Here is a 25,588-nt window from a genome sequence, read left to right on the forward strand (position 1 = left end):
TACGCTGCTGTCCAACGTGTGCCGGAATTTCAAGGAATGGAAATTAAAAAATAAATAAAAAAATACATTCCGTACTTATTAACAGTAAAAAAAAAAAAAAAAACTTAAAGTACAAAAAATTGGAATAAAAAAATAAGGGAAACATGTAGAACACAGGTGTCAAACCCAAGGCCCGGGGGGCAGATCCGGCCTGCCGCATGATCGTATGTGGCCCGCGAAGGCAAATCATACGTATCAACTTTCATGATTTTTTTTGTTCAAATCTGTACCAAAATTTCAAATTGTCATATCATAAATGATAACGTTGAGATATTACAAGCACTTTTGTGTTACCAAACAACAATGGTTGAAAAACCCATTACTCTCGATTTCTGATTCCAAAACGAGTTCATAAATTTCATATGTAAATATGATGAGGCGGTTAAAGATTTTTATGGTTTCACAGTCCGAACGGCCCTCTGAGGGGAACCGGAAGTAAAATGGGGCCTGCGACAAAAACGGGTTTGACACCCCTGATGTAGAATATTGAGTAAAATACAGTCCAAGTACTCGCAATGATAAAGTGTAAACATTTTAATCAAGCTCATCACACAACAGTGATGAAATATTACAATTATGCATGATTGCTAATCGGGGAGGTGGATTGATGGACGGATGGAAAAATGTCATTCCTCAACCTCGGGCTGCAGGTGACCCGCGACCTTCGTCCCAAGATCAGCCACGGCCGACTGAACCATTCTCAGTCGGCTCTCTCGGACGGCTCGTCTTTGCTTGGCCCGTCGGTTCTGAAACCATATCTACGAGTATAAAATTTCAAACATTTAAAAAATACATACATTTTCAATTCTGTGTTCGTGTGTGCGGTCCAGACCTGTATGCGGTCCTCATTCAGATCCAGTCTCCTGGCCAGATCTTCCCTTAATTGGATGCCTGGGTAACAGTTGATCCGAAAAACTGCTTCTAGAACATTCACCTGTCACACACGCAGAGATGATTAAAATAATGTCCAGTAATCGGTGATCAATATTTCCAGATGACAAAGGGATTTATGAATTACTTGGGTGTTGGTGAAGGCAGTCCGAGATCTGCGTCCGATGTACCAGATGGACGGCGGACTCTGGAAATTCACCCGGGAGGAATCGCAGTCGGGATGTTGATGGCTAGCTTTGTTATCCTCACCCGACTCCACCTCTGTATGAAATAAAATAAAACAGTAAAACCACAAGCTTCTGCATTTCAAAAAATAACTATAAACAAAATAATATCATAAACTAATAGTAAAAAAGCAAGGTGTAAACGTGATCGAAAGAACAAGATCCCGGATACAAGCGGCCGAAATGAGTTTCCTCCGCAGGGTGTCCGGGAGGGGCTCAGTGTCGAGGCGCTGCTCCTCCGCATTGAGAGGAGCCAGATGAGGTGGCTGGGGCATCTGATTCGGATGCCTCCCTGGTGGGGTGTTCCGGGCACGTCCCACTGGAAAGAGACCCCGAGGACGACCCAGGACACGGCGGAGAGACTACGTCTCTCGGATGGCTCGGGAACGCCTCCGGATCCCCTCTGGAAGAGCTGGAAGAAGTGGCTGGGGAAAGGGAAGTCTGGGTATCCCCGCTGAAGCTACTTCCCTTGTGACCCGACCCAGAAAAGCCGTAGATAATGGATGAATGGATGGATGGATGGCTCGAGGTGTAAATTTATAAGTATTATTCTGACAATTGGTGACCCGGCATTCTTTTATTTGGGAGCCTTCTTGTCTCGCAACCCTCAGTTTGAAAACCCCAGGCATAAAACTACTCGAGGTTGTCTCGGGCCTTGCTTTCACAAATCTCCTTTCATATATTAAAAAAACAAAAAACAAAAAAAAAGCAAACGATTAAAATGTGATTATATTGCGTGCAGATGGAAGTTGGTCAGTTGATTGGTCGGACCAACCAATTGGAGGACAGAAAATTCTGCCGTGACGACGAAACCGATTCTGAAGACCCAAGGCAGATTTAATTGACATAGAGACTCGTAGAGGCTGAAATCTGATTGGACTCAAAAAGCTGAGAAGAACATATGAAAATAATCTACTCACGGGAATACATTCACGCATTTTCACGGAACTATTTCAGCATTTCCAGAAGGCCTTGCTCGCCCTGACCTCCGACCCCAGTTGCTGTCATAAAAGTATTTTGTCCGGGACGTTATGTCGCTGAGGCGAGAAACCAGTTTTGGGTTTCCATCTGCGTGAAAGAGGTTTCGCTCACCTGCCGTCTGGTCCCAAGGTCGGTGGAGTTTGACACCGCTTCCGCCCCGTTTGCCCGCCGAACCCAAAATACGCTCCATGGAAAACGAGTCGCCCGTCGCGAGGAACCGCAGCCGAGGCCGCGGCGACGGAGCCGATGATTAATATCGCCGTCGACGCGATAACACCGACGCTATTCTGACGTCGTTGTTGATCATCACCAAAAAAAAAAAAAAAAAAAAGGGAAAAATTACACGACGCTCTGGAAAAAAAGAAGCTGAGGAGGGTGAGGAAGGTGTGAGGAAGAAGCGACGACGTGTCTCACGTTTAAATGGAAGCGGAAGGATTTAATGACACCGGCGGGCTGCCAATGAGAAGCAAGACGTGTTTGTTTCCATTTGAATGAGATTCCCTGAGGTTCCGGATAATCCGTAACGTGTGCGTGGATTTGAAAGACAACACATTTCCATTCTTAGTGGGCTTAGTTAAAAAAAACAGTGTCGCGATTAAGTGTGTGGGGGGGGGGGTGGGGTGGGTTGCCTTCTAATCCGTTCTGTTTCCATTTCACACCACATGAAAAGTACAGCGCTTACGTTGGAGAATTCGTTTTTAACGCGCCACATTTGGTGTGGTGCGGTGTTTTCTCAACTTCTTGTGAGCTAGCGCAGAAATTTCATTTCAATAATGAGAAATCTCGAGCCACACCGCCAAACAAAAATGTCACAAAAAGTATTTACTCAAAGAGATTTCCTCACAAGTGTATTTATGCAGAATACAAAGCTAATATTTTGTTGGGTGGGTAGCAACAGGTGGATGCAGAGTTAGAGTATGAACTAATGCGATGGCTGTCAAACTTTTTGTATCAAATATTAAAAATATCACGACCAGTATTGCTGAAGGCCAAAGCGGTTTTATTCCTAAAAGACACATTTACCCAAATTTCCAGCCTACAGAGCGCACCTGATTATCCGTCTGTGGACCAAATAAAATTTTGGAGAGAGAAAAATCTGATACTTTAAGAAAATGATACTCTGGACTTAAAATTTTCGATTATATTAAACCTGTTGCAAATTTGCACCCAGCCTCACCCAGTACATTTGTAAAGGAAATACCATTTGGTACGTACATCAACCGCACGTATGTAAAAGCCGCAAGTGCCCACATTGAAACACGAGATATTTACAAAGAAAGACGGTACACAGAAAGAGTTTTTAAAGTTTTATTACCTTGGCTTAACTTAACAAACAACGAACAGGGCTGTTAAAAACCAAAAAAACATACCGGTAAAAAAACAAACAAAAAAAAAAAAACCTGCCACAGCAGCTACACAGTAGCACAGCGCTAACAAGGCCTGTTAAAAAAAAAATAATAACAAAACATATCTAAATTACTGAGACGCAGCAGTTACACAGCAGCATCATGCTAGTGTGGCGCTAAGGCTAGTGCGGTGCTAACAGGGCCGGTAAAAAAAAAAAAAAAAAAAAAAACATACCGGTAAAATTAACTTCCTTGGCACATATATTCCACCGCCCTCACTCTTACCTTTTCCGCTCGAGTGCCCCTTTGCAGCTTATAGAAAAAAATGCAAAAATTAGCCGCATCACCGCATAAGATGCAGGGTTGAAAGCGCATGAAAAAAGTTGCGGTTTATAGGCCTGAAATTACAGTACTATTATTGCAATCCACTGTAACATTATGCCTGGTTTGAGCATTATTGCTGACTCGGCCAATAAAGCACCATTTTTTTTTTCCACAGTGCTTTTTATTGTCAAAAAAAGCACAAGTCTTTTGTTCACCAAAGTAAAATCGCTCAGTAGCAGCGTAAATAGAAACAATTTAGCTTTTGAGTACTAGCGATAGCGATATCAGCTAAACTACCGGTCTACGTCTCAGTGGTCCTATTTATCGGACAGCACAAACTTGCACACCACCAGTCACAGATCCAAGTCAAAGTCCTTTGATCATAAAAAAGTTGCTCAGTACCAACTCCAACCATCCAGATTTCCACAACGCCTGAGGAAAGTAAACATAAAACAGGAAGTAGAACAAAAGCAGAAAGAACAAGAGACACGGCATAACTGGAGTAACTCTCCAGCGCAATTAAAAGCGGAAACTGAGTTCAGCGTTAATTACGGCCAAAGCTAACGATCCAATGCTATTAGGCTAATCCGCGCGACGTTGTCATGCAGATGAAGCCACGTAGCATGTGAATGCAGCGGGAAGCAGCGGGGGGGGGGGGGGGGGGGGGGGCTTCTTTTTCAGGGGAAGATTAGCTCCGAACGAAGGCCTGCAGCCGTTTGGAAATCAACAAGCACACTTGTTTTATCCCAAACGCCGGCGACGGGACGGGCGAGCGCAGGGGAAGGGACGGCCCACGGGGGTGACTGCATTCTGGAACAAGAACACTTTTTATGGTAAAGTTAGCGTGTTCTGTATAAACTGCAGTACAGCGTATATAAATTCATCTCATAATGACAAATAATCCAACTTTGATAACTAGTGTCACAGGTAGTGTTATCGATTATTTTTCAATAACTAAAGTGGATGATCAAGTTTCTGATTCTGAATTAATTTTCCTGGCTTTTCGTTTTTTTTTTTTTTTGCACCCCCCCCCCCACACCCCCGTGGTTAATTTCGGGTCACGGGGACAGTAGTTTTTGCAGGGATTCCCAGAATCCCCTCGGGTTTCCAGAATAGGTTTCAAAATACACCTTCGAGCCAGGGTCGGGGTCACTAGCAAAGATTTCTCAAGTTAAGAGTTTCTAGCCAGTGTTCATGTTTCTTGCGCTAAGACTTTGGGTTTTAAATTATGGTTTCAAGCCAGGGTGAGGGATTTTAGCCAAGGTTGAGGTTTCAAGTTTTCAACCGAGCTGGGTCAGGGTTTGAAGGTCAGTTAAGTTTTCAAGTCCAAACATTGGTTTGCGTGGTTGCTGACACTGAGCCCCTCTCGGATGACCGGGCTTCTCAGCCTATCTCGAAGGGTGAGAAGGTCTAAGGTCTAAACTCCTTTCGGGCGCTTGTATCCGGGATCTTGTTCTTTCGATCGCGACCCACAGCTCGTACCCGGAGGTGAGGGTGGGAACGTAGACTGAGTGCTAAATTGAGAGAGAAAAATAACCTTTACGTCATGATTTGACTGTATAATACAAAATGTAGAATGGTAGAGAAGGAGCTGGAGCTAACTTTTAAAAAAATAAATGTAACATTATAGAGTTTAAGCACAAAAAGTTAGAAATGCACAATTGCTAAGACTAGAGTGCAAGGTTGTTTTGTTGTTCCGAGTCAAGCGTCCACTCCGTATTTGTCAAAATGTCTCATAATGACGCCGAGCTCCAGCTCCACGGTGCCCACGGCTTCGGTGTGCAGCCTGTACCGATCCGCCCCGCTGTAGATGACGTCCGGGCTGCGGAGCTGCGGCCCCCCGCCGACGAACATTTGCGACAGCTCCTCCTGCCACGAGCCGCGCGGCCTCCAGGTGGCGCAGCTGATTCGATGGTGCCCGGGGGTGGACGGGACGTGGCAGTAGCCGTAACCGAGCAACTGGCAGCGTCCGAACGAGTCCTGGTGCCACACCTGGAAGTGCATCTTGGGCCAGCCGTGGAGACCCTGAACCGCGTAATGCACGTCGATGGGGTGGCTCCAGTACGCCGTACCTCCCGTTTGGGGGTCGTCCACCTGAGTCTGGCCCTGCTTGGAGCCCGAGAGCACACGCCACGCTCCTCCCGTGTGGAGCCCCCATTTGCAAAAGAGGCGGCCGTGGGGGAAACCGGCGGCCCCGACCAGCTGCCCTATGACATGAAGCTCCGCCATTTCCCCCCAAAACAAAAGCCGAACCTTTCGGATGTCGCCGCTAGCTTTAGCATCAACATTCAGAATTGTTTCTCTCTTATTTGTCACTGTCAGGCCATGATAGATCCTTCTTGTCGCTACCCCCAAACATAGAATAAACTGTCAGATTTTAAATAATAAAATGCGTAGAAACAAATTACCATAATGGCCACCGATCATTCCGATATAATTCGGAGAAAGTTGCAGTGGACTCTGACAAATTACAGCGCAGTATTAGCTTTCCGAAAACAACAACACGGACGAAATGAATCCTCTTCCTTCTCTTCTTCTTCTACGGCTTGAAAGCAAATCCAGGCCACTGCAGCGCCTGCGCAGATGGGACTGAACAACTCACGAGCCACGACCACTGAGCCAAGCCAGTCGGCCGCCATCTTGGTACTCCCAAAACGTGTGGAGGACATGCCTCACAGTTTGGATTATGGTCGGGTTTTTCCTCAAAGTTTGGCACCGAGAATTAAAATTGGTCGTGTGAGATTGACATTTTTTCAGTTCTGGTAATATGATGGATTTTTGGTAAGCCAAAAAAGGCTAAGTGCAAAGCAAAGACATTTAACACCATGACTACCAAGAAACCTTGCATATTACCAAGGGCCCAATTTCTGTGACGTTAACTTTTCCCAAAATACGCTGTGAAACGCTATCATCATAACATAGCAAAAAAACTAAGCATTTTTTGTGTCATAACATTAAATTTTAAATCAATCAGATTTATTTTTGGAAATAAGGACTCGCAATGGGAAAATACATGCCAAATACATTCATTTGTCATCTCTGCAACGTATTTCAGACAGAAAATTTCAACTTGTTTCCTCGCATTTGAAAACCAAATTCAATTTGCAGTGTTCTGTATTCTAATATTCATCAAAAATTTCACAGAAAATGTGTTTTCTTGCTTATTTACTGATGAAGTTTGGGAAAATATTTACATCGCTTGTCGGCCTGCAAAGGTGAAGCAGAGCGTGAACAACAACTGTAAACAAAACTTTGTTCAAGTGAATTAAGCTCATCAGAAAATTAAAAAAAAAACTTTTACAACTCTGGAAGGTTTTCTCACAGCCACGAAACTGGCGATTAACTTTGCGCTGCACAGGTCGACATGGTTGTTTTGGGAGTATCAAGATGGCGGATGGCGACTTCAGTTCTGGTGGCCAATGAGCCATCCAGCCTTTTTTTTTTTTTTAGATCAGTGGACACAACTAAATGACTTTTAAAATCCTCCCACCACAGGGAAGAGCATTATCAATGCTACACAATTGTTTAAAAAAATAATACTAATTAAAAAAAAAAATCACATTATTATTATTATTCGGGTTCAAACTCTTGCTAAATATAGGTGCTTGCTCACAGCTTGACTAATTAAATTACTCACTTGCGTAGCTCATTTAACATAATTTAGTGATTTAATAAAAACGGACAATTGTCTTGTTAGTCATTAAATTGTGCCGTTTATGATGAACCTTTTATTGACCTTGTGCTATGATGTCGTGTCTTAATGCTAGTTGCAAATTTTTTTTTTTGGGAGAGGAAATTTTCAGCACAATAATACAAGATAGATGATAAGATTACAGCTTTACAACTTATATAGCGGGATGTTACATTCTATAAATATTTTGATGTGTATCATAAACAGAAGTTAGCTGTAAAATCTCAACTGTACAAAAAAAAAAAAAAAAAAAAAGGAAAAGGCGCCCCCTCTCAGAGAGTATTGTCCCTGCTGCCGCCGATGTTGTTGTTGATTTCCATCCTGGCAACGAGTTGGGTCACGAGTTGCTGCAGCGTGTGAGAGCGCTGGCGGCCCACCTCCAGAACGCCCTGGTGGTCCACGCTATCCGGGTCCTCGTAACTCTTCACCACCTGACACAAACAGTCAACTTGGACCTTGTAGCGTGCATGTCTCTGTGTGTGGTTTTTTTACCTTATTGGTGATTAGAGAGAGACCAAAGACCCTCAGACCACAGTGGGTTGCTATGACGACCTCGGGGGCAGTACTCATGCCTGGAAACGGAGGACACCGTGCTTGTTTGGTGAGGCGCGCTCGCAAAATCCGTTCAAAATGGTACATGAGACCCATCCATCCATCTATTTTCTTCGCCGCTTATCCTCACGAGGGTCGCGGGGAGCGCTGGAGCCTATCCCGCCTGTCAACGGGCAGGAGGCGGGGTACCCCCTGAACTGTTGCTGGCCAATCGCAGGGCACATCGAGACAAACAGGCGCACTCACAATCACACCTAGGGGCAATTTAGAGTGTCCAATTAATGTCGCATGTTTTTGGGATGTGGGATGAAAGCGGAGTGCCTGGAGGAAACCCACGCAGGCATGGGGAGAACATGCAAACTCCACCCTAGTGGGTCCGGGATCGAACCCGGGACCTCAGAAATGTGAGGCCAACACTTCACCAGCTGCTCCACCGCGCCGCCCGAAATTAAAAATCAAAATTGGCTCCATACCGACAGCGTCCACCCCCAGTCGATGCAGCAGTCTGGCCTCGGCGATGGTTTCGAAAGTGGGCCCCCCCACCATGGCGTACACCCCCTCCCGCATCAGGTCGGCCACGCCCATCTGCTTTGCGATGTCCAGGGCCAGGGAGCGCAATCCTTTGTCGTAGCACCCCGACATGGCCGGGAATCGCGGCCCGAACCTGCCGCAGCGCCCAAAACAACTTCAGCGAGAAAACAACAACGGCGGCGGCAAAAAGCCCAGACGGTCCTCGTCCGCCTCACTTGTCGTCGTTGGGTCCGCTCAGTGGGTTGAGACCCACCAGGCCGGGGAAGTTGACGTGGTCCTTGATGAGCATGATGTCGCCGGGGCGCAGGCCGTCAGCCACCGAGCCGGCGGCGTTGGTCACGATCAAGGTCTCCACGCCCAGCAGCTTGAAGACTCGCACGGGAAAGGTGGTCTGAAGAACGCAAGGGACCACAGGTTAGAGGAGCTTGCCAGACATCACACGTTCTGTCACGGTGCACGGGCGGACCCGAATGCAGGACTCCAAGACGAGGACATGATGTTCGGTGGGTTTTATTATAAACGAAAATTGTGCACGACAACACAGTCCAAGAAAACAGGATCCAAAACACAAGAAACAATGTCCGATAACTATGTGTCAACTAAAGACCATAACCGAAAGAGTGACTGGACTATAATGGCGCAGTGGCGGAGTAACCCTGGATGCGGGAAAGCATATTCAACGAACCGGCAAAATACAGTGACAAAACTCCAACTAAAATACGTTGTCTAATCACAGTGCCTCAGCTGTGACCGGCGACAGGTGTCAGAGATGAAACCGCTCGGTCCGGTGGCCAGGCCACGCCCCTCTTGACCATAGTCCAGCCTTGGTCATGACACGTTCGAGGTGTGTAGATCATTCAATATAACGTCATTTACACACGGTACATTCCAGATTTGATATGACATGAATATGCAATGCGGTTGTTTGGTTGGTGGTGTCCGTTTGAGCCCATGTGACATTATTTGATTCCTCTCCAAAGAGTTTTGAATTGAGAATGACTCGGAAGCCGATCGGCTTTACGGAGGGACAGAACAATAGCCGCATTGAAGTTTCGGATAAATGCTGCATGTGACCCCCCCCCCCAAAAAAAAAAAAAAAAACAAAAAAAAAAAACAAGCACACACACACACACACACACGTCTAATCTATCTGAGCGATATGCTAGCTTTAGCGGCATAGCATCGCGATCACATGTTTAGGGTATGTGGGACTGAAGTTGACCAAAATAAGGCATTTAGTGGTAGTTCAGGTATTTTCGTCCGAACTTCCAGAAACTTTTAGCTCCGGGTTCTTTGACTTGAAGTCCCATCATTTGACCCTGACTTGAACTCTTACTTTGAAACATTTAGGCTAACTTGGGAGGGAGATTTGAAACCCGAATCCTGACCTGAAACCAGACTTTGAATCCCAAACCAAGTTTCGACCCCAACACCTGCCTTGAAAGAGTACCTTAAAACCCTAAACCTGACTTGAAACCCAACTTTGAAACCTTTGTTGTGATGAGCGGGACTTGGCCGCTGCCAAGAGGGATGTGGCCACGCCACCGCTCACAGCTGTTTCACATTGGGACTGTAATTAGACGGGCATCTAAGTTGGAGTTTTTGTCACTGGCATTTGCCAGTTCGTTGCTTTGTGTTAGTGAGTTGCATTCACTGCCTATGGGACTCTACGTGTAAGTTAGAATAACCAGGGATTCTGTGCTTTTTAGTTTGATCTTGTCCTGTTGAGTTGTTAGTACGCCCCATAGTCATCGGACCTTGCTGCATGTCTTTTGGATCTCGCCTAGCCTAGCGTTTCTGTAACTCTGCCTTGTCGGACTACTACAATGTGTAGGACCCAGTTTCCCGAATAGACTACATTGAAGATTATGCCTCTGCCTCGAAGTCCTGCATTTGGGTCCGCCCCCGTACTGGAAGTTCGTGACATTTGTCCTTGTTTGAAACTGTAAAATTTAAATTAGAAGATAACTGATAACAGTGACGATGAATGAAAGCTTTCTAAACTTCGGTTCTTTGAAACTTTGGACATCTCCTCTGTTTTAGGAGTGGGGGGCGTAGGCGAGGCAATAAAACAGCCTCCAATTCTCTACCAAATACCAACCTCGCCAAGTACTCATCATGTTACCTTGCCTAGTGAGTGTCCTTCATACATGTGGAATCGGCCCTGCATGCACACACAGGTTTTCCCCTTCAGCTCCCCGAAAACCAGCCTGCCGGCGTGACCTTGAACTGGTGACAAGGGCGAGATCATCATCATCATCATCAATTTAAAAAAAAAAAAAAAAAAAAAAACAACCAAAAATACGCCCCCCCTCCCAGATTTGCGTTCCCGCTGTGAACTTTTACCTGTGCTCTGCGGGAAGCCCGGGATGTCGGCGTAAGGGAAGGAATCCTGGCACTTGAGGGCGTCGGCCAGCATGCCCAAACCCGAACCGCAGATGATGGCCACTTGGGGGCGGTGTTTGGTCTGAGACTTCAGCCACTCGGCAGACTGCTGGTACTCATCGTGGCTGACGTGGAGAGGAAGCGGTCGATTAATCGTCTCGTTTCGGAAACATTTACGACGATTAATAGAATATTCCCGATAGGCTATAGCCTCAATTAACTAAGTAAAACTATTGTAAATAAATATATTAAATATATATAAAAGGTATATTTTTCTGGGACACACGTACTTTACTTGAATATTTATTTTTATGACCACTTTTTATATGTTCATGTTCACCCTAGAGTAAATTTTAAAACCGGTATCGGTATTTGGTACTCCGAACTATGTTAAAATAGTACAAACCCTAACTTAAAACCCCACCCCTGACCTGAAGCCTCTAACTGGAAACCCGAACTGTATCTTGGAACTCTTGAAACCCTAACATTAGATTGAAACCCTCTTTGAAATCCTTGATACTGGTCTAAAACCCAAACGTGAAACGACGGATCTTTTAAATCCTAATATAAAACCAACACTCCTGTTTAAAAACCCTTCCCCTATCTTGAAACCCTACTTTAAAATATGAAGACTGGCTTGAAACCATAACTTGAAATACTAACAATAGTTTTAAAGTCAAGTTTAAAAACCTAAACCTTGCTTGGAACACCTCCTAGATCTGAAACCCTGACTGAAATTCATAACCCTGTCTTGAAACCTCAATTTTTTTTAACTGCAACCTCGCCTGGAATCCCTCATTAAAAACCTTAATCCTGATTTTCAACCCTAATTGGTAACCTTATTCTGAGACTTTAATCATTTGAAAACCTGACCCCTGTTTCAAACCTTAATCCTGGTTTGAAACCCAGACTCAAACCCCACCGGTGTCTTGACATTCAATTAGAAATACCCCGCCCTTGTTTGAAACCCTAATTTAATCCCCTAAATTCTGGGAAATTTGATTTGTTTCAAAATGTCTTAGTGGGATTGGAAAAAACGTCATCACATGATTCATTTTCATAATCAGATATTGCCAGCCTATTTTAGAAACTGATTTGAATCCCTAACCTTGTCTGGGAAGTCAGGGTTAGGGTTCGGCCCCCTATCAATTGAAAACCCCTGATTTGAAACCCCACCCACGCTACTAGAATCTGCCTTCAGTCTTCAGGCTCTGCCGTGCCGTGCGCGTCACGAGCCAAACGTGGAAAAGTGCTGCGTCGTCATATGATCCATATTTCTCCCGTTTTCCCCATGAGCCCTCGCTCACCTTGGCGATGGCGCATCTGGAGCAACGTGTGGTGAAATGTGCCGTCTTTCGGAATAACTTTCACTCCCCACGCTGAACTTTTACTTGCTGTCAAAGTGGAATTTGACCACAATTAAGATTAAATTAAGTCTTTTTAGACTTCATCTTGGACGACAACAAAGCACCACAAGGTAGTCTTTGATTTGTCGTCTGTGGACATTATCCATCCGTCATCCATTTTCTTCGCCGCTTATCCTCACAAGGGTTGCGGGAGTGCCGGAGCCCATGCCAGCTGTCAACGGGCAGGAGGCGGGTTTCACCCTGAACTGGTTGCCGGCCAATCGCAGACATTTGAAACACAAAGAAGAAACGCCAACCCCTTGTTTGAAACCTTAAACTTGCCTTGAAAGACAAATTTGAAACCGTATTCCCGACGGAAATGCCTTCCATCATTCCCTTACACTAGCTTGAATCCCAAACCAGGATTGGGAAGCCTACTTGTAAATCTGAACTCTCTATTGAAACCCTAACCCTGTCTCGACACCCTGATTTGAAACCGTAATCCGAATTTGTCCCCAAAATTTGCCCCAAGCGGGAATTAGAAAACTGAAAACCTCAACTCGATTTGAAATCCTACTTTAAAACCTTCACCCTGCCTTGGATCCTAAAACCTTCATTTCAAAACTCAAACCATTCTTGAAACCCTACTTTGAAAGTCCAACTCTCGTTTGGAACTGCGGGCGGCGTGGGTTCGATTCCCGCTCAGTGATGGTGTCGATAACTGCCCTTTGACTGACTGGCGACCAGTTCAGGGTGTAGTCTGCCTTTTGCCCGCCTAGCTGGGATAGGCTTGAGCTTTCCGGCAACCCTTGTGAGGATAAGCGACTTGGATAATGACATGACTTGTTTGAAAGCAAAATCCTGTCTTAAAATCCAACCAACCCAGACTTGGGGCCCAATGAAAATTTCACCTTCTCTTGCAAACCTCAAAAATATTTGAAAGCCCAACTCGCCTGTTGTTAAAACTCTTAATTTGAAAATCCTAAATTAATTTGAAAGCGTCACTCTGTCTTGAAATCCTACTTTAAAAACAAAAACCTTATCCCAGGCTTGCAATCTTACTTTGAAACCGTAATCCTCTTTGAAACCCTCACACAGTCTTGAAACTCCAACGCCGTCTTGAAACCATACCTCGAAATATTTAACGACTGAAACGTATCGATTTCATATCTGAAAACGTTATTCAGCAAATGTCTCACAGCAAGCAGCAGTTTCTAGCAGAACTCAAGAAGGATCAAAAGTAAGTCATCGCCGTATAAAAGAAACAAACATGAGGAATATAATAACGATTATTTTTATGTTTACTTTCTCTTACCTGATCTGTTCTTTGCTGTGCATGATGGCCGACGCTTGACTGGCACGTGTGTGTTTGCGTGTGTGAGGCTGGTTCCTATCAGCCTCCTTATAAACGGATCACATGCATCTGATTGGCCAAGAAGTGGTCCAACCAATGAATGAAGGCGTTGTGTGTCTCTCTGTGTGTGTGTATATTCCACTCCACAAGTGCGTGTGCGGGTACGTTACTAAACGTAAATTATGTAGACACACACGCAAGCTGCCGATAAGACTCCTCATGCTGCTTATCGTTATTGTAAAACCGGAACGTACAACTGGACCTGCTTCAAGTAGTTCTGGGAAATCTGATTTGTTTTCTAAATGTTTGAGTGGGATTGAAAAAAAAAAAATTGTCATTGCATGATTCATTTTCTAGGGAACTAGATACTAAATTGAAACGTGAACTCTGGTTGATATTATAATTCGAAACCATAATCCAACCCTACCGTGACTTGAAACTCTTCGGTGAATTTAAAACCCTAACACTGATATAAATCATGGAAGTGGAAAGCCCTGAAACTCTTGCACGAAATCCTAACCCTGGCTTGAAAGCCTGATTTAAAACTCTAACATGAAATTTAAAGGTCTAATCCAGAGGGCCTATATGTTATTTACTGTATATATCACACAAGCGTAGCTAATTTTTCATAATAAATATTTAAAAAATTCTCAATACAACATAAGTGATGTCACACCGAGACAACCCCAGTAAAAAAAATGCTTCCTACATAGACAATCATACACGCGAGTGGGATCTAGAGGAGATAGACAGCAGTGATGAAGATGTTTTTATGGAATGCTCTATGGAAAAGAAAGAAACTGAAGAGGAGGAATTTTCTTATTCTTCCCATGTTCCAAAAACATCCCATGCAGGTGTAATTCAACCATATATGTTCGAACCTGAGTTGATGAATGCGAGAGAAGGACGGGATTCGGCGAGACCTGATGAAGTTGACGTAGGACTTCGCACCCAAAACACAGACTGGAAGGTGCCTCAAGAAATCTACGTACACCTTGTCGACGAAATAATCTCAAACGTCTGATGCTGCTTGCACACAACAGTGACTCGTTTGTTGTTGTACTAGCGACTGAGTCGGCGTAAAACAAAAATCGAAACCTACGTTACCGACCTACCTTAGCTCGTATTTTAAATCATGCACCTAACACTCGAGAGCACACACCGCCGTCGTCAAATTTCAGCAAGACCTCAGCGTCAACAGTACACTAACTTTATACAGTGTCCAAATTTCCTCACCTAAACATCTCATGGATATTAGCTGATATATATATATATATATCTGTATTGGTATTGTACTTACATTTAAAAAGAGGTAGATACTTGTCAATACTAAACAATTGAACACGCACGTACTAGCTACCGAAGCCAAGTGAACGCCGTACGCCGGGTTTTCAAAGCAGTCCTCCGTGAAATGCTTGGAAAATTATTACTGTCCATTTTGATTTGTAAGTCCAATACGACCGCTTTGTCTTCACAAACCTGGTCCATAACCTGCCTATTCGTTCATATTTCGGCCATTTATATCAGATGACTCCGTCGGCGTTTGACGCAGAACAGCCGTGTACGACGCACTTCCTCACCATCTTTGCTAGCTTTTTCACTCTCTGGCTAAATGTTGTCCTGCCGTGACGTCACGTTCCGGGGAGCGCCGGAACTTCCGCAATCTAAGTGACATTTCGGACAAAATCTCGAGACTGACTTTGGCGCTAATTTGTTTCATTTCTGTTGTGTTGAGAATTTTTCAAATGGAAATTTTAGCTACATTTGTATGACAGACAAATAAAGAACTCACAGAACTCCGAGTTTCACCGGAGTCACGTCCCTGCTTCCCATCACATTCCATTGCAAACCTCGGCTTCCCGAAGGCGCGACGTCGGGGCCGCGTGCTCGCGGGCCAGCGCCGGGCTAACGAGAGGCAGCTGGGTCGAGATTGCGGCCGTCTCGTGACGGCTAACGCGCTAAACGCACGGCACATGCTGCTGTGATCAGCTGACTTCAAACGCCTCGTGCGCAAGTGGCAAAGAAAATCCAAAAGGAACAAAAATTCCAGTTCAGGTCAACTTCATTTATTTCACTTTATTCTAAACTCTTTTTATTTGAGTCTTAAATTTCACGGTGTCCGAGGGCGTGTGACGACGCCTCAATACGGTTTTGATATATTTGTGCCGTACTGTGGCGGCCCCACAAGGAAACTGATTAGCCGCTTAATGAGGAGAGCAACGTACGCGGTTACATGGAAATTGAAGGCATCGCCTCGCAGAGAAAAAAAAAAAACCAATAATAATAAAAGAGCATGTTTGACATTTAAAGGCCGCAGGGGACATTTGCGTTACATAAAAGACCACCACCACCACCACAACGCTTCCCAATTTGCACACACACACACACATTGCATCAATTTGGATTTGAGATCATCAGCACAGCTTTTGAGTAGCAGATAAAGAGTAGAGGAATTTATCCCAGGTTGTCGAGTCAATGATGAGGGAGGGGAAGGGCAGACATGTTGGCCGTGGAGTGGGTGATTGTCCGACTCCCTCTAACTACACGACGACTACCCTGACTAAAACGGTAAAAACGAGGTTCACTTGTTCAATTTGGTTTTGGTTTTCCCGTTAAAAGCATATCATTTTTTACGGTTTAATTTCCTCTCACACTGTAACTGTTTTGGTTTCATTCTTACTGGAGCTGTTGTTGTATGTGCCTTTGTTCACTTGCTGCTCACCCCTCCTTTTGACCCTCGGGTGCTTTTCGAAATAAAAAAAGAGCACGCCAGATGCCGGTCCCGAACGTCTTTGGAGACCGTAACGGGCCAGTCCCTCACGTCCTCCTTATCAGAAAGACGTTTTCTTGTCCATTATTTCTGCATCTAGTCCCTGCAAACTAGATAACAAACCTAGCAGGAATGCTGGGCTAATGCAGTGCTTCTTGATTGTTTTCTGTTGCGACCCCCCCCCCTCCCTCCCAGGGAAAAGAAAAAAATGCACAATGACCCCCCGCCCCCACACACATACATCCGCTCCAGCCTATGCGAGTAAACTTCTGTAACAGTGCATAGAAACGAGAATCGAATCAAATCCTAATAAACATTCAAGGAAGTACAAAAGAAAGGCTCCATCTAGCCATCCATTTTCTTAGCCGCTCATCCTCATGAGGGTCGCCAGAGTGCAGGAGCCTATCCCAGCTGTCAACGGGCAGGAGGCGGGGTACACCTTGAACTGATTGCCAGCCAATCGCAGGGGACATGGAGACAAACAGCCGCACTCATAATCATACCTTGGGGCAATTTAGAGTGTCCAATTAATGTCGTGTGTTTTTTGGGATGTGGGAGGAAACCGGAGTGGCCGGAGAAAACCCACGAAGGCACAGGGGGAAAACATGCAAACGCCACACAGGCAGGGCGGGGATCGAACCCGGGTCCTCAGAAGTGTGAGGCCGACGCTTTACCAATGTTGGCGTCACATGACGCATAGTCGCAATTGTTGTAATTCTTCTTTGGGCCTCACAATGCGGACGATGTCAACAATGCGTTTGGAACCGTCAGCGTTCGGGCCCGTCGAACAAAGGGCGGCATAGAAGATGCCTCACAACCGGGTCATGGTTGCTTCCGCCCGTGTTCCGTGAATTTGGATTCGCGTACACGATGGTCTAAGTCAGGATGCTTTAAGGGCAGCTTTTATACCAAAAGAGGATACAACAGGAAACACAAGAATATCATCGGCAAACAATTAAAAAAAAATGACTTCAAACTTGAAATATTATTCAAAACCAATTTGAGGTCATCACCCTTCTTTGAAACTCCAGCCCTGAAATTGAAAACTAAATGTGACGCGGGTTCATTTAAAACCCTGACCCGGTCCTAAAACCCGGTCTCAACTTTGACGCCGCCAATCCAAACTCGAAACCATAACTCTCAAAAATCTCATTTTAAAATCCTAATCTGGAATCCTAACCCCGGAAGTGAGCGCTATCTTGGCGCTAACTAAGAGACAACTGCGTTGTTGTTGTTAGCGTGTTTTGGTCCTTAAAGCAACCAATAAAAACAATCTGAATGAAGTCTTAAGTCTTCTCTGTCAGCAAATCATTTATATATTCCCCTCAAGGGATATGCGACGTGTTGCCTTCAGGTCCCTCGTGAATTCTTCGTCCGTCAGGTTTGTAAATGACTAAAACGGGGTTATTGTGCAAACCTCGTGGTCGGCATGTGAGAAAAGCTTGCCGGTGAATGGGGAAGGGCCAAAAGTGGTCGGGTACAGCTTTGGCGTCCTCTGGTGGCCGTGAAAAGTGTTGCTCTACAAAAAGTAAATACCACTGAACAAATAAAAATTCATATCGTACCTTCTCTCCTCCCAGTGTTTAACATAGATGTTTTTCTCTCTAATATTAGTTATTGGCGAACGACTTCTGCAACTAAATAGATAAATAAATGCACAAATAGAACATTAAAACATGTAAAATAGGTTCTTCAAATTACACATTTCCTCTTCATCCGTCCATTTTCTGTACCACTCATCATTTTAAAAATAAATTCTAATTCATTTAATTCAAATTAACCAATTGGTTATTGTAGAAGCATTTACATTAAGTGTATTTGTTAGAAATTTAATAAACACTTTAAATTTTTCCACATTAAATTCATGAATAGATTTTTTTCCCCAACTCAAACAAAACTTGATAATATACTTTACATGTAAAATTTAACGTCGTAATGTTCTCACTTATTATTTAGAAAGAATTAATTCACCAATTAATTTGGTAATTTAATGTGATTAACACATTACGTTAAATTCAGATGTATAATTACTGTATATACTATAACAGTGCAATTCTATTTGAAGCTAAATTAATGGTTTAATAAAAACGTTATCTATCTATCTATCTATCTATCTATCTATCTATCTATCTATCTATCTATCTATCTATCTATCTATCTATCTATCTATCTATCTATCTATCTATCTATCTATCTATCTATCTATCTATCTATCTATCTATCTATCTATCTATCTATCTATCTATCTATATAGCGGAACAGTGGCACAGCTAAAAGTGTTGGCGTCACAGTTCTGAGGTCCTGGGTTCAATTCCCAGCGCAGTCTGTGTGGAATTTACATGTTCTCCCCGTGGCTGCGTGGGTTTTCTCCGGGCACTTCGGTTTCCTCCCACCCCCCCACCAAAAAAAAACATGCAACCTTAACTGGACACTCTAAATTGCCCCAAGGTGTCATTGTGAATGTGAATGTTTGTTTGTCTCTATGTGCCCTGTGATTGGCTGGCGACCAGTTCAGGGTGTACCCCGCCTCCTGGACGTTGACAGCTGGGATAGGCTCCAGCACTCCCCGCGACCCTTGTGAGGATAAGCGACTAAGAAAATGGATGGATGGATATATATATATATATATATATTTGTTCAATACAATATGGCCAACTCCCCAAAATCCCACAGTAACTACTTAGTAACTACTCATGATCACGCCACCCAAGTATCGCTACTAGCCACTTTTCCGTTCTTCCCTTCGCATTTCAAAAAAAGTGAAGCCTACTTCGCGGGGCTTTGCTTTCCCTGCGTTTTGTTCGAGTCTTCACTCCAAAGTGGATGAAATTAAAATTTTCGAGTCCTGTGCAATATGGCGGCTCACTCGCCGGCTATTGTGCCACCGTGGCTGCTAATGAAGTCGTGATGACACACACAAACACACAGGCACACACACGTGAATGGAATGAGTCAATACTGTAACTCTTCTGCAATCACAGGCTGACTTCATCCTTCAACCAGCCTTGTGTGTATATATATATATGGGTGTGTGTGTGCGTGTGTGTGTTGGTCAGCGTTGCGTGTTGATTGCACATCATTACGACAGAAAGCAGCCTGATGGTGATGGAAAGAGCGAGTGTGTGTGTTTTATTTTGTTTGTTTCAGTGGGAGATGGAGTGTGCGTACGTGTGTGTGTGTGAGTGATGGGTATTGCCCAAAGTTGCATTTGATGGGCATACAGCAAGAGAGCAATCAAAGCACAGAAACACACACACACACACGCATGCGCACATTACACTTTTTTTTCCCCGTGTATTACAATTTTATGTTGATGTGTTGATGAAAATTGGGAAAGTTGTAACTTTGCAACTAAGATATGTTTTCAGACTACGGTACACGTTGATGCGTTTCCACGGCGACAACCCTGCACGTGCATGTAGTTACGCAAAATTTTGAATCTTATCAAAAGGATTTGATTTTGCGCATCTTGTGTTGCAGTCTTTTCACAAATGAATCACGTTTCCCTCGAAATTTGCCTTAATGTCAACACAAAACAAGCAGCGTGGGATCGATTCCCGCTCAGCGATGGTGTCGATATGTACCCTGCAACCGACCGGTGACCGGTTCAGGGTGTAGCCTGCCTTCCGCCCAACGTTAGCTGAGATAGGCGCGGCACTACCGTGACTCCTGTGACGATAAGTGGACTGGAAAATGGAAGTGGAATTATAATGGGCATCAATAATGTTTGGATTTTCACAAAAGTACTTGGGCCTGAATCCTCCACAAGTAGCGGGGTCCACGCTAATCTGTTCCTTGGTCAAACTGTGGCTATCAAAAGTACTTCCATCCATCCATCTATTTTCTTTGCGGCTTATTCTCACAAGGGTCGTGGGGAGCGCTAGAGCCTATCACAGCTGTTAATGGGCAGTAAGCGGGGTACACCCTGAACTGGTCGCCGGCCAATTACAGGGCACATGGAGACAGACAACAAACTGCACTCACAATCACACCTAGGGGCAATTTAGAGTTGGCATGTGGGAGGAAACCGGAGTACCCGGAGAAAACCCACACAAGCACGGGGAGAACATGCAAACTCCACACAGGCGGGTCCGGGATTGAACCCGGGACCTCAGAACTGTGAGGCCAACGCTTTCCGGCTGAACCACAGTGCCGCCAGGTAATATATAACATATACTATCCATCCATCTTCTTTGCCGCTTATCCTCACAAGGGTCATGCTGGAGCCTATTGCAGCTGTCAATGGGCAGTAAGCGGGGTACACCCTGAACTGGTCGCCGGCCAATTACAGGGCACATGGAGACAGACAACAAACTGCACTCACAATCACACCTAGGGGCAATTTAGTGAGCCCAATTAATGTCGCATGTTTTTGGGATGTGGGAGGTAACCAGAGTACCCGGAGAAAACCCACGCAAGCACGGGGAGAACATGCAAACGCCACACAGGCGGGTCCGGGACTCAACCAGGGAACTCAGAACTGTGAGCCCAACGCGTTCGGGCTGGTCCACCGATCATAAACACTTTATGATTAAACCAAAACAACATATTTTGTGACCAAACACTTCAAAATCCTCTCTCCAGAAAAAAAAAAATACCCTTACTTGAATAATTAGCACTAAAAACTGGTTTGTTTTCCCCCAAAACAGCCGTTTGTGACGCAACATCATGAAAAGCGAGCTTTTTGCCAAAAAGAAAGCCGCGACTTTGAAGCTGATATTTTGGGTTTTTTGTCACACCTCAAAACTCGAAAACGGAGGAAAAAACAAGAGCGAGAAACGGCTTGTAATTTATTTACAGCCGCACTGATTCACCGCATGGCTCGAGGTGAACGTCAGCGGCTTTTATTATTTTTTTTTCACAACAGCGCTCGTCATTCATTCCATCAAGTGAGTCATCTTGTCCCACACATGATTTCTCCAACCTACTTCATTTATATCAGACATACACGTGCGCAGTTTGAACATGAGTTAATAATAATAATAATAATAATAATAATAAAGATGCAAACCACTAAACCCTTTTCAAGACTCTTTACAATTGCACACATTTTTTAGGGATTAGCTTTGTTACCGGTCATTTCATTGAATTTGCACCGGGTCACCGGGTGCGGACACTGCTTCTGAAATGAAACCCACAGGACATTATGCCTTTGTCTCAGAGTCCTACATTTGGGCCCTTCCCTGCACCGATGGCTCGTGACAGTATGCGCGTATATTAATGCGCATGTGTGTATATTTTGTAAACTTCCAGGCAGTCTGAAACATCCCCTTTCGTGCTTCTTCAACATGTGCCATTCGACAACTTGTCGTCGCACACGTACATATATGCGTATATCGTTTTAACAACTTTTGTTTTAAAGTTAGGTTAGCGTTAGGGCTACAGTCGCATAAAAATTGATATAACATATGTTAGCTACCTCTATGTCAAGGGTATCAAACTCATTTTTGTCACGGGCCAGATTGTACTTGCGGTTTCCCTCAAAGGGCCATTATGGCTGTGTGAAACAATTAAAATCTTTAACCGCCTCATCATATTTACACATTTTTGAACTAGTTTTGAAATCAGAAATCAAGGGTAATGGGTTTTTCAAACTATTCACGTTTGGTAACACAAAAATGCCTGTAATATCTCGACTTTATCATTTATGATATGACAATTTGAAATTTTGGTACAGATTTGAACAAAATTCATGAAAGTTGATACATATGATTTGCATTCGCGGGCCACATAAAATCAAGCGGCAGGCCGGATCTGGGCCCCGGGCCTTGAGTTTGACACCTGTGTTCTACACATTTCGTTCCTGTCACTGATCATTTGATTCATTTTGCACATTTTACACCTTGTTTTTTTTCTCCGTATTCTTTCTGACTCCCTTATTTTTCTTATTAGTTTTGGAGTCAGAAATCTAGGGTAATGGGTTTTTCCAAATATTCATGTTTGGTAACACAAAAATGCTTGTAATAGTTATCATTTATGATATGACAATTTGAAATTTTGGGACAGATTTGAACAGAAAAAACATCATGGAATGTAATACACATGATTTGCCTCCACGGGCCACATAAAATCACACAGCGGGCCAGATCTGCCCCCCGGGCCTTAAGTTTGACACCTGTGCTCTATGTAGAAGAAAGGGATCTATGAGACCGGGGGATTTCCCAGTACACGCCTGATACGTACCCAGAATTCCCCTGCTAGTAATCCGCATTAATCACGAGGAGATTTTTCAGCACGGGGGATCGTTCAGACCGTCACACCGGACGGCTCGGAAAACATGAACACCAAAAAAAAAAAAAAAAAAAAAGGAAAAAAATAGATCTCAAATGTCAAACCTCATCCATATTTTCTGATCACAAAGCCCGCTTTCACGCGATAACAAAATACCCAAAAAGTAAAAAAAAAAAAAGCAAAACTCTGGCAGAGTTTTGTGCTACACCACGCGCACACAGATACGCTGGAAAAATATCTTCTTATAACACTTTTGCGTCATCTGTGATGACCTTTGTTTGTGGGTATTAACGCACACACACACAGACACACACATGCACACACAGTGGGCTGTCTGGGATTGTCTCTGTGATGAAACCGGCGGTAACTGTTGGCATGTCAACTCCATCCTCTGTGACATGTTGTGTGTGAGTGTGTGTGTGTATATGTCGGTGTGTAAGGAGGGGGGGGGTAGCATGTGCGCAACCTTTGACCCCCGAGCGATGTCTATTAACACCACTGGCATGAGTAACACCTTTACAAAAACGAATGTCGTGAAATAATAGAAATGATTGAAGACGTGCCCATATTTGGCGCCGGTTGCTAAGCGACCTAACAGTCGTCCCCCCCTGCCCCCCGAGTCTGGTACCTTTTCTCGCTGGCTTGGAAGTCAACTCGGCCGCAGATCGGCCAAAGTGACTTAAAATTATGTGCGGCCACACAGGGCGGGCAGCAATGTACAATTTTGAAAGATGAAAACAAAAGAGGAGGCGAAAGGAGGTGATCAAGCTCGGACTATTTTACATATTTTTATTCAAAACATTTTTTTTTCTAGCTATAAACCTACTTTACATGCGAGCGTTGGTCACCTGTATCAAATGTCATGTTTCTAAAGTGAAACATCCATCCATGTATTTTCTTTTGCCGCTTATCCTCACGAGGGTCGCGGGGAGTGCTGTAGCCTATCCGGGCTGTCAACGGGCAGGAGGCGGGGTACACCCTGAACTGGTCGCCAGCCAATCGCGGGTCACATCGAGACAAACAGCCGCACTCACAATCACACCTCGGGGGAATTTAGAGTGTCCAATTAATGCCAAGATGACGGGTTGCATAAAGGCCAGATTAAAAAAAAAAAAAAAAAAAAATCAAAACAGAATTGACACACTTGGGCCCCAAACAAACAAACAAACAAACAAACAAGCAGCCTTTGCAATCACGTGCAACACAGCGAGCCCGATACTCCATCAGCGGAGTCCGGCAATCTCGCCACTTTGGGCTTTATTGAAAAGACGCAAGCGAGCGAACGAGCCCCCCCAACACACACACTTTTGACGCGTCTCCCCAGGTACGTTGCATCAGTCGTTCGTTCGTTACGGCCTGCGCCACTAAAGACTCATTAAGGAAAAAGTCCGACTTCACGCTTTGTCTTTGCGCCTTCCTGACTGCCGGCTGGGTCAGCTGCCCTCTGACTGACACACACACACACACACACATGCGCGTGCACACGCACACGCTCGTCGGGAGCAACGCGGCGAGCGGTTTGCGAGCCATTCGATGTTTTTGCCAATTAGGCTGCGCCGTGCGCCTCCATCTGCCCTTTGATGCGGCACGAGCCGATCCCTTGTAATTATGAAACGATTTAGTCCAATTACAGTGCAATTCGGACCAATTATGATGTAATAACTAATGCTCCGCTTGCAATGTGATTGGAGTCACGTCGGTTCTGATCCGATACCAACGCTCATTACAACAGGGCTTGCTCAAATGATTCCACTTGTGTACATTACAAGTCACTTCATTAGCACACAATTCAGCTAAATTAAAATATGATTGCCTCCAATTTCATTATGATTCAATTCAGTTCAATTATTAGAAGAAAAAAAAACAACTCAATTATACTTTGATTCTCGCCAATATGATATAATTCATCTCATTTGCAATGTCGGCTAATCTTATTGTGAAGCAGTCAGTCCTCTTCTACTTTTCCTTTCGGCTTGTCCCGTCATCTTTTTCCGCAAACAGGAAGGGGTTCAGAGCGGATGCCCGGTGCAGTCCCACCTCCATCTCACCGCTGTTCTGCTGCCCTCATACATGTCCTCTACTTGGACATATTTTTGTTTTTTATGTAAATAGCAAATGTGGGCAACCTCCCCGGAAGCACACTCGAGATAGGCCAGCCGTTCTCAACGCGCTCCGTTTTTGTCATTATTCTCGCAATAGAGTAAGACCAACCAAGACCAGAAACTTTTACAACTGGTTTTGGATTCCCATCCCTAGCTACGATATGTCCATCAATGCATCCATTCTGCTTATCCTCATAAGGGTCACGGGCGTGCTGGAGCCTATCCCAGCTGTCAACGAGCAGGAGGCGGGGGACACCCTGAACCGGTTGCCAACCAATCGCGGATCAGTCGCTGTCACGTCCGGGATGTTGGATGTGTGTTCATTTGAGGTCTGCGTGCTGAGGGGAGATGAGAAATACACTATTTGGACGAACGTTATGGGACAACAACACGTTAGTCCCAACTTTGCAGCTACATCGTTAGCGACTACATTTTTATCCACTCATTCAGTGGATTTGGCTGGTTTTCACATTCGGACTAGAATTAGACAGGTATTTAAGTGAGAGTTTTTATCACTGGTTTATCACCAGTTAGTGGGTTGCATTCACTGCTTGTGGGACTCACCGCTTCTACACGTAAGTTAGCGTAACCCTAGTCACAGCGATTCTGTGCCCTTTAGTTTGATCCTATCCTGTTGAGTTTGTTTGCCCCAGAGTCACCGGACCTCGTTGTATGGCTTTTGGATCCCGCCTAGCCCAGAGTTTCTTTGCCTGTGCCTTGTCGGACTGCTACACCATGTATGACCCAGTTTCCGGAATAAACCACATTGAACATTATGCCTATGGCTCAGAGTCCTGCATTTGGGGGTCAGTCACCCCAAA

At 44.5% G+C, this 25,588-nt stretch overlaps 3 protein-coding genes across 6 annotated transcripts; all 3 read right to left on the reverse strand.

Annotated features, from left to right (window-relative positions):
- Nucleotides 1-644: 644 nt before the first annotated feature.
- On the reverse strand, nt 645-6,388 carry LOC133507126 (homeobox expressed in ES cells 1-like). Of its 3 annotated transcripts, none has more exons than XM_061831850.1 (4): nt 6,214-6,388; nt 1,058-1,191; nt 872-973; nt 645-785 (listed from the first exon to the last, which is right to left on the reverse strand). In XM_061831850.1, the coding sequence occupies exons 1-4, from the start codon at nt 6,230-6,232 to the stop codon at nt 666-668; spliced, it is 375 nt and encodes a 124-aa protein (XP_061687834.1). In that variant the 5' UTR covers nt 6,233-6,388; the 3' UTR covers nt 645-665. The 3 variants fall into 3 exon arrangements, 2 of the variants coding, with proteins under 2 accessions (XP_061687834.1, XP_061687833.1); XM_061831849.1 differs by having other exon boundaries at nt 645-797; XR_009796750.1 differs by lacking the exons at nt 645-785; nt 872-973; nt 1,058-1,191 and adding an exon at nt 3,430-5,319.
- On the reverse strand, nt 3,430-6,220 carry LOC133507125 (B9 domain-containing protein 2-like). Its single transcript, XM_061831848.1, has one exon. It carries the CDS (start codon nt 6,032-6,034, stop codon nt 5,507-5,509), a length of 528 nt encoding a protein of 175 aa, XP_061687832.1. The 5' UTR covers nt 6,035-6,220; the 3' UTR covers nt 3,430-5,506.
- A 993-nt stretch (nt 6,389-7,381) lies between the features above and the next one.
- Nucleotides 7,382-15,584, reverse strand: pnp4a (purine nucleoside phosphorylase 4a). Of its 2 annotated transcripts, XM_061833664.1 has the most exons (8): nt 15,457-15,475; nt 13,626-13,711; nt 10,926-11,089; nt 10,705-10,808; nt 8,795-8,970; nt 8,522-8,712; nt 7,989-8,068; nt 7,389-7,927 (listed from the first exon to the last, which is right to left on the reverse strand). In XM_061833664.1, the coding sequence occupies exons 2-8, from the start codon at nt 13,646-13,648 to the stop codon at nt 7,769-7,771; spliced, it is 897 nt and encodes a 298-aa protein (XP_061689648.1). In that variant the 5' UTR covers nt 13,649-13,711; nt 15,457-15,475; the 3' UTR covers nt 7,389-7,768. The 2 variants fall into 2 exon arrangements, with proteins under 2 accessions (XP_061689649.1, XP_061689648.1); XM_061833665.1 differs by lacking the exon at nt 13,626-13,711 and having other exon boundaries at nt 7,382-7,927; nt 15,457-15,584.
- Between the last annotated feature and the right edge of the window lie 10,004 nt (nt 15,585-25,588).

The sequence above is a fragment of the Syngnathoides biaculeatus genome, chromosome 10 (genome assembly GCF_019802595.1).
Source record: "Syngnathoides biaculeatus isolate LvHL_M chromosome 10, ASM1980259v1, whole genome shotgun sequence".
In the NCBI taxonomy this organism is placed as follows: domain Eukaryota; kingdom Metazoa; phylum Chordata; class Actinopteri; order Syngnathiformes; family Syngnathidae; genus Syngnathoides; species Syngnathoides biaculeatus.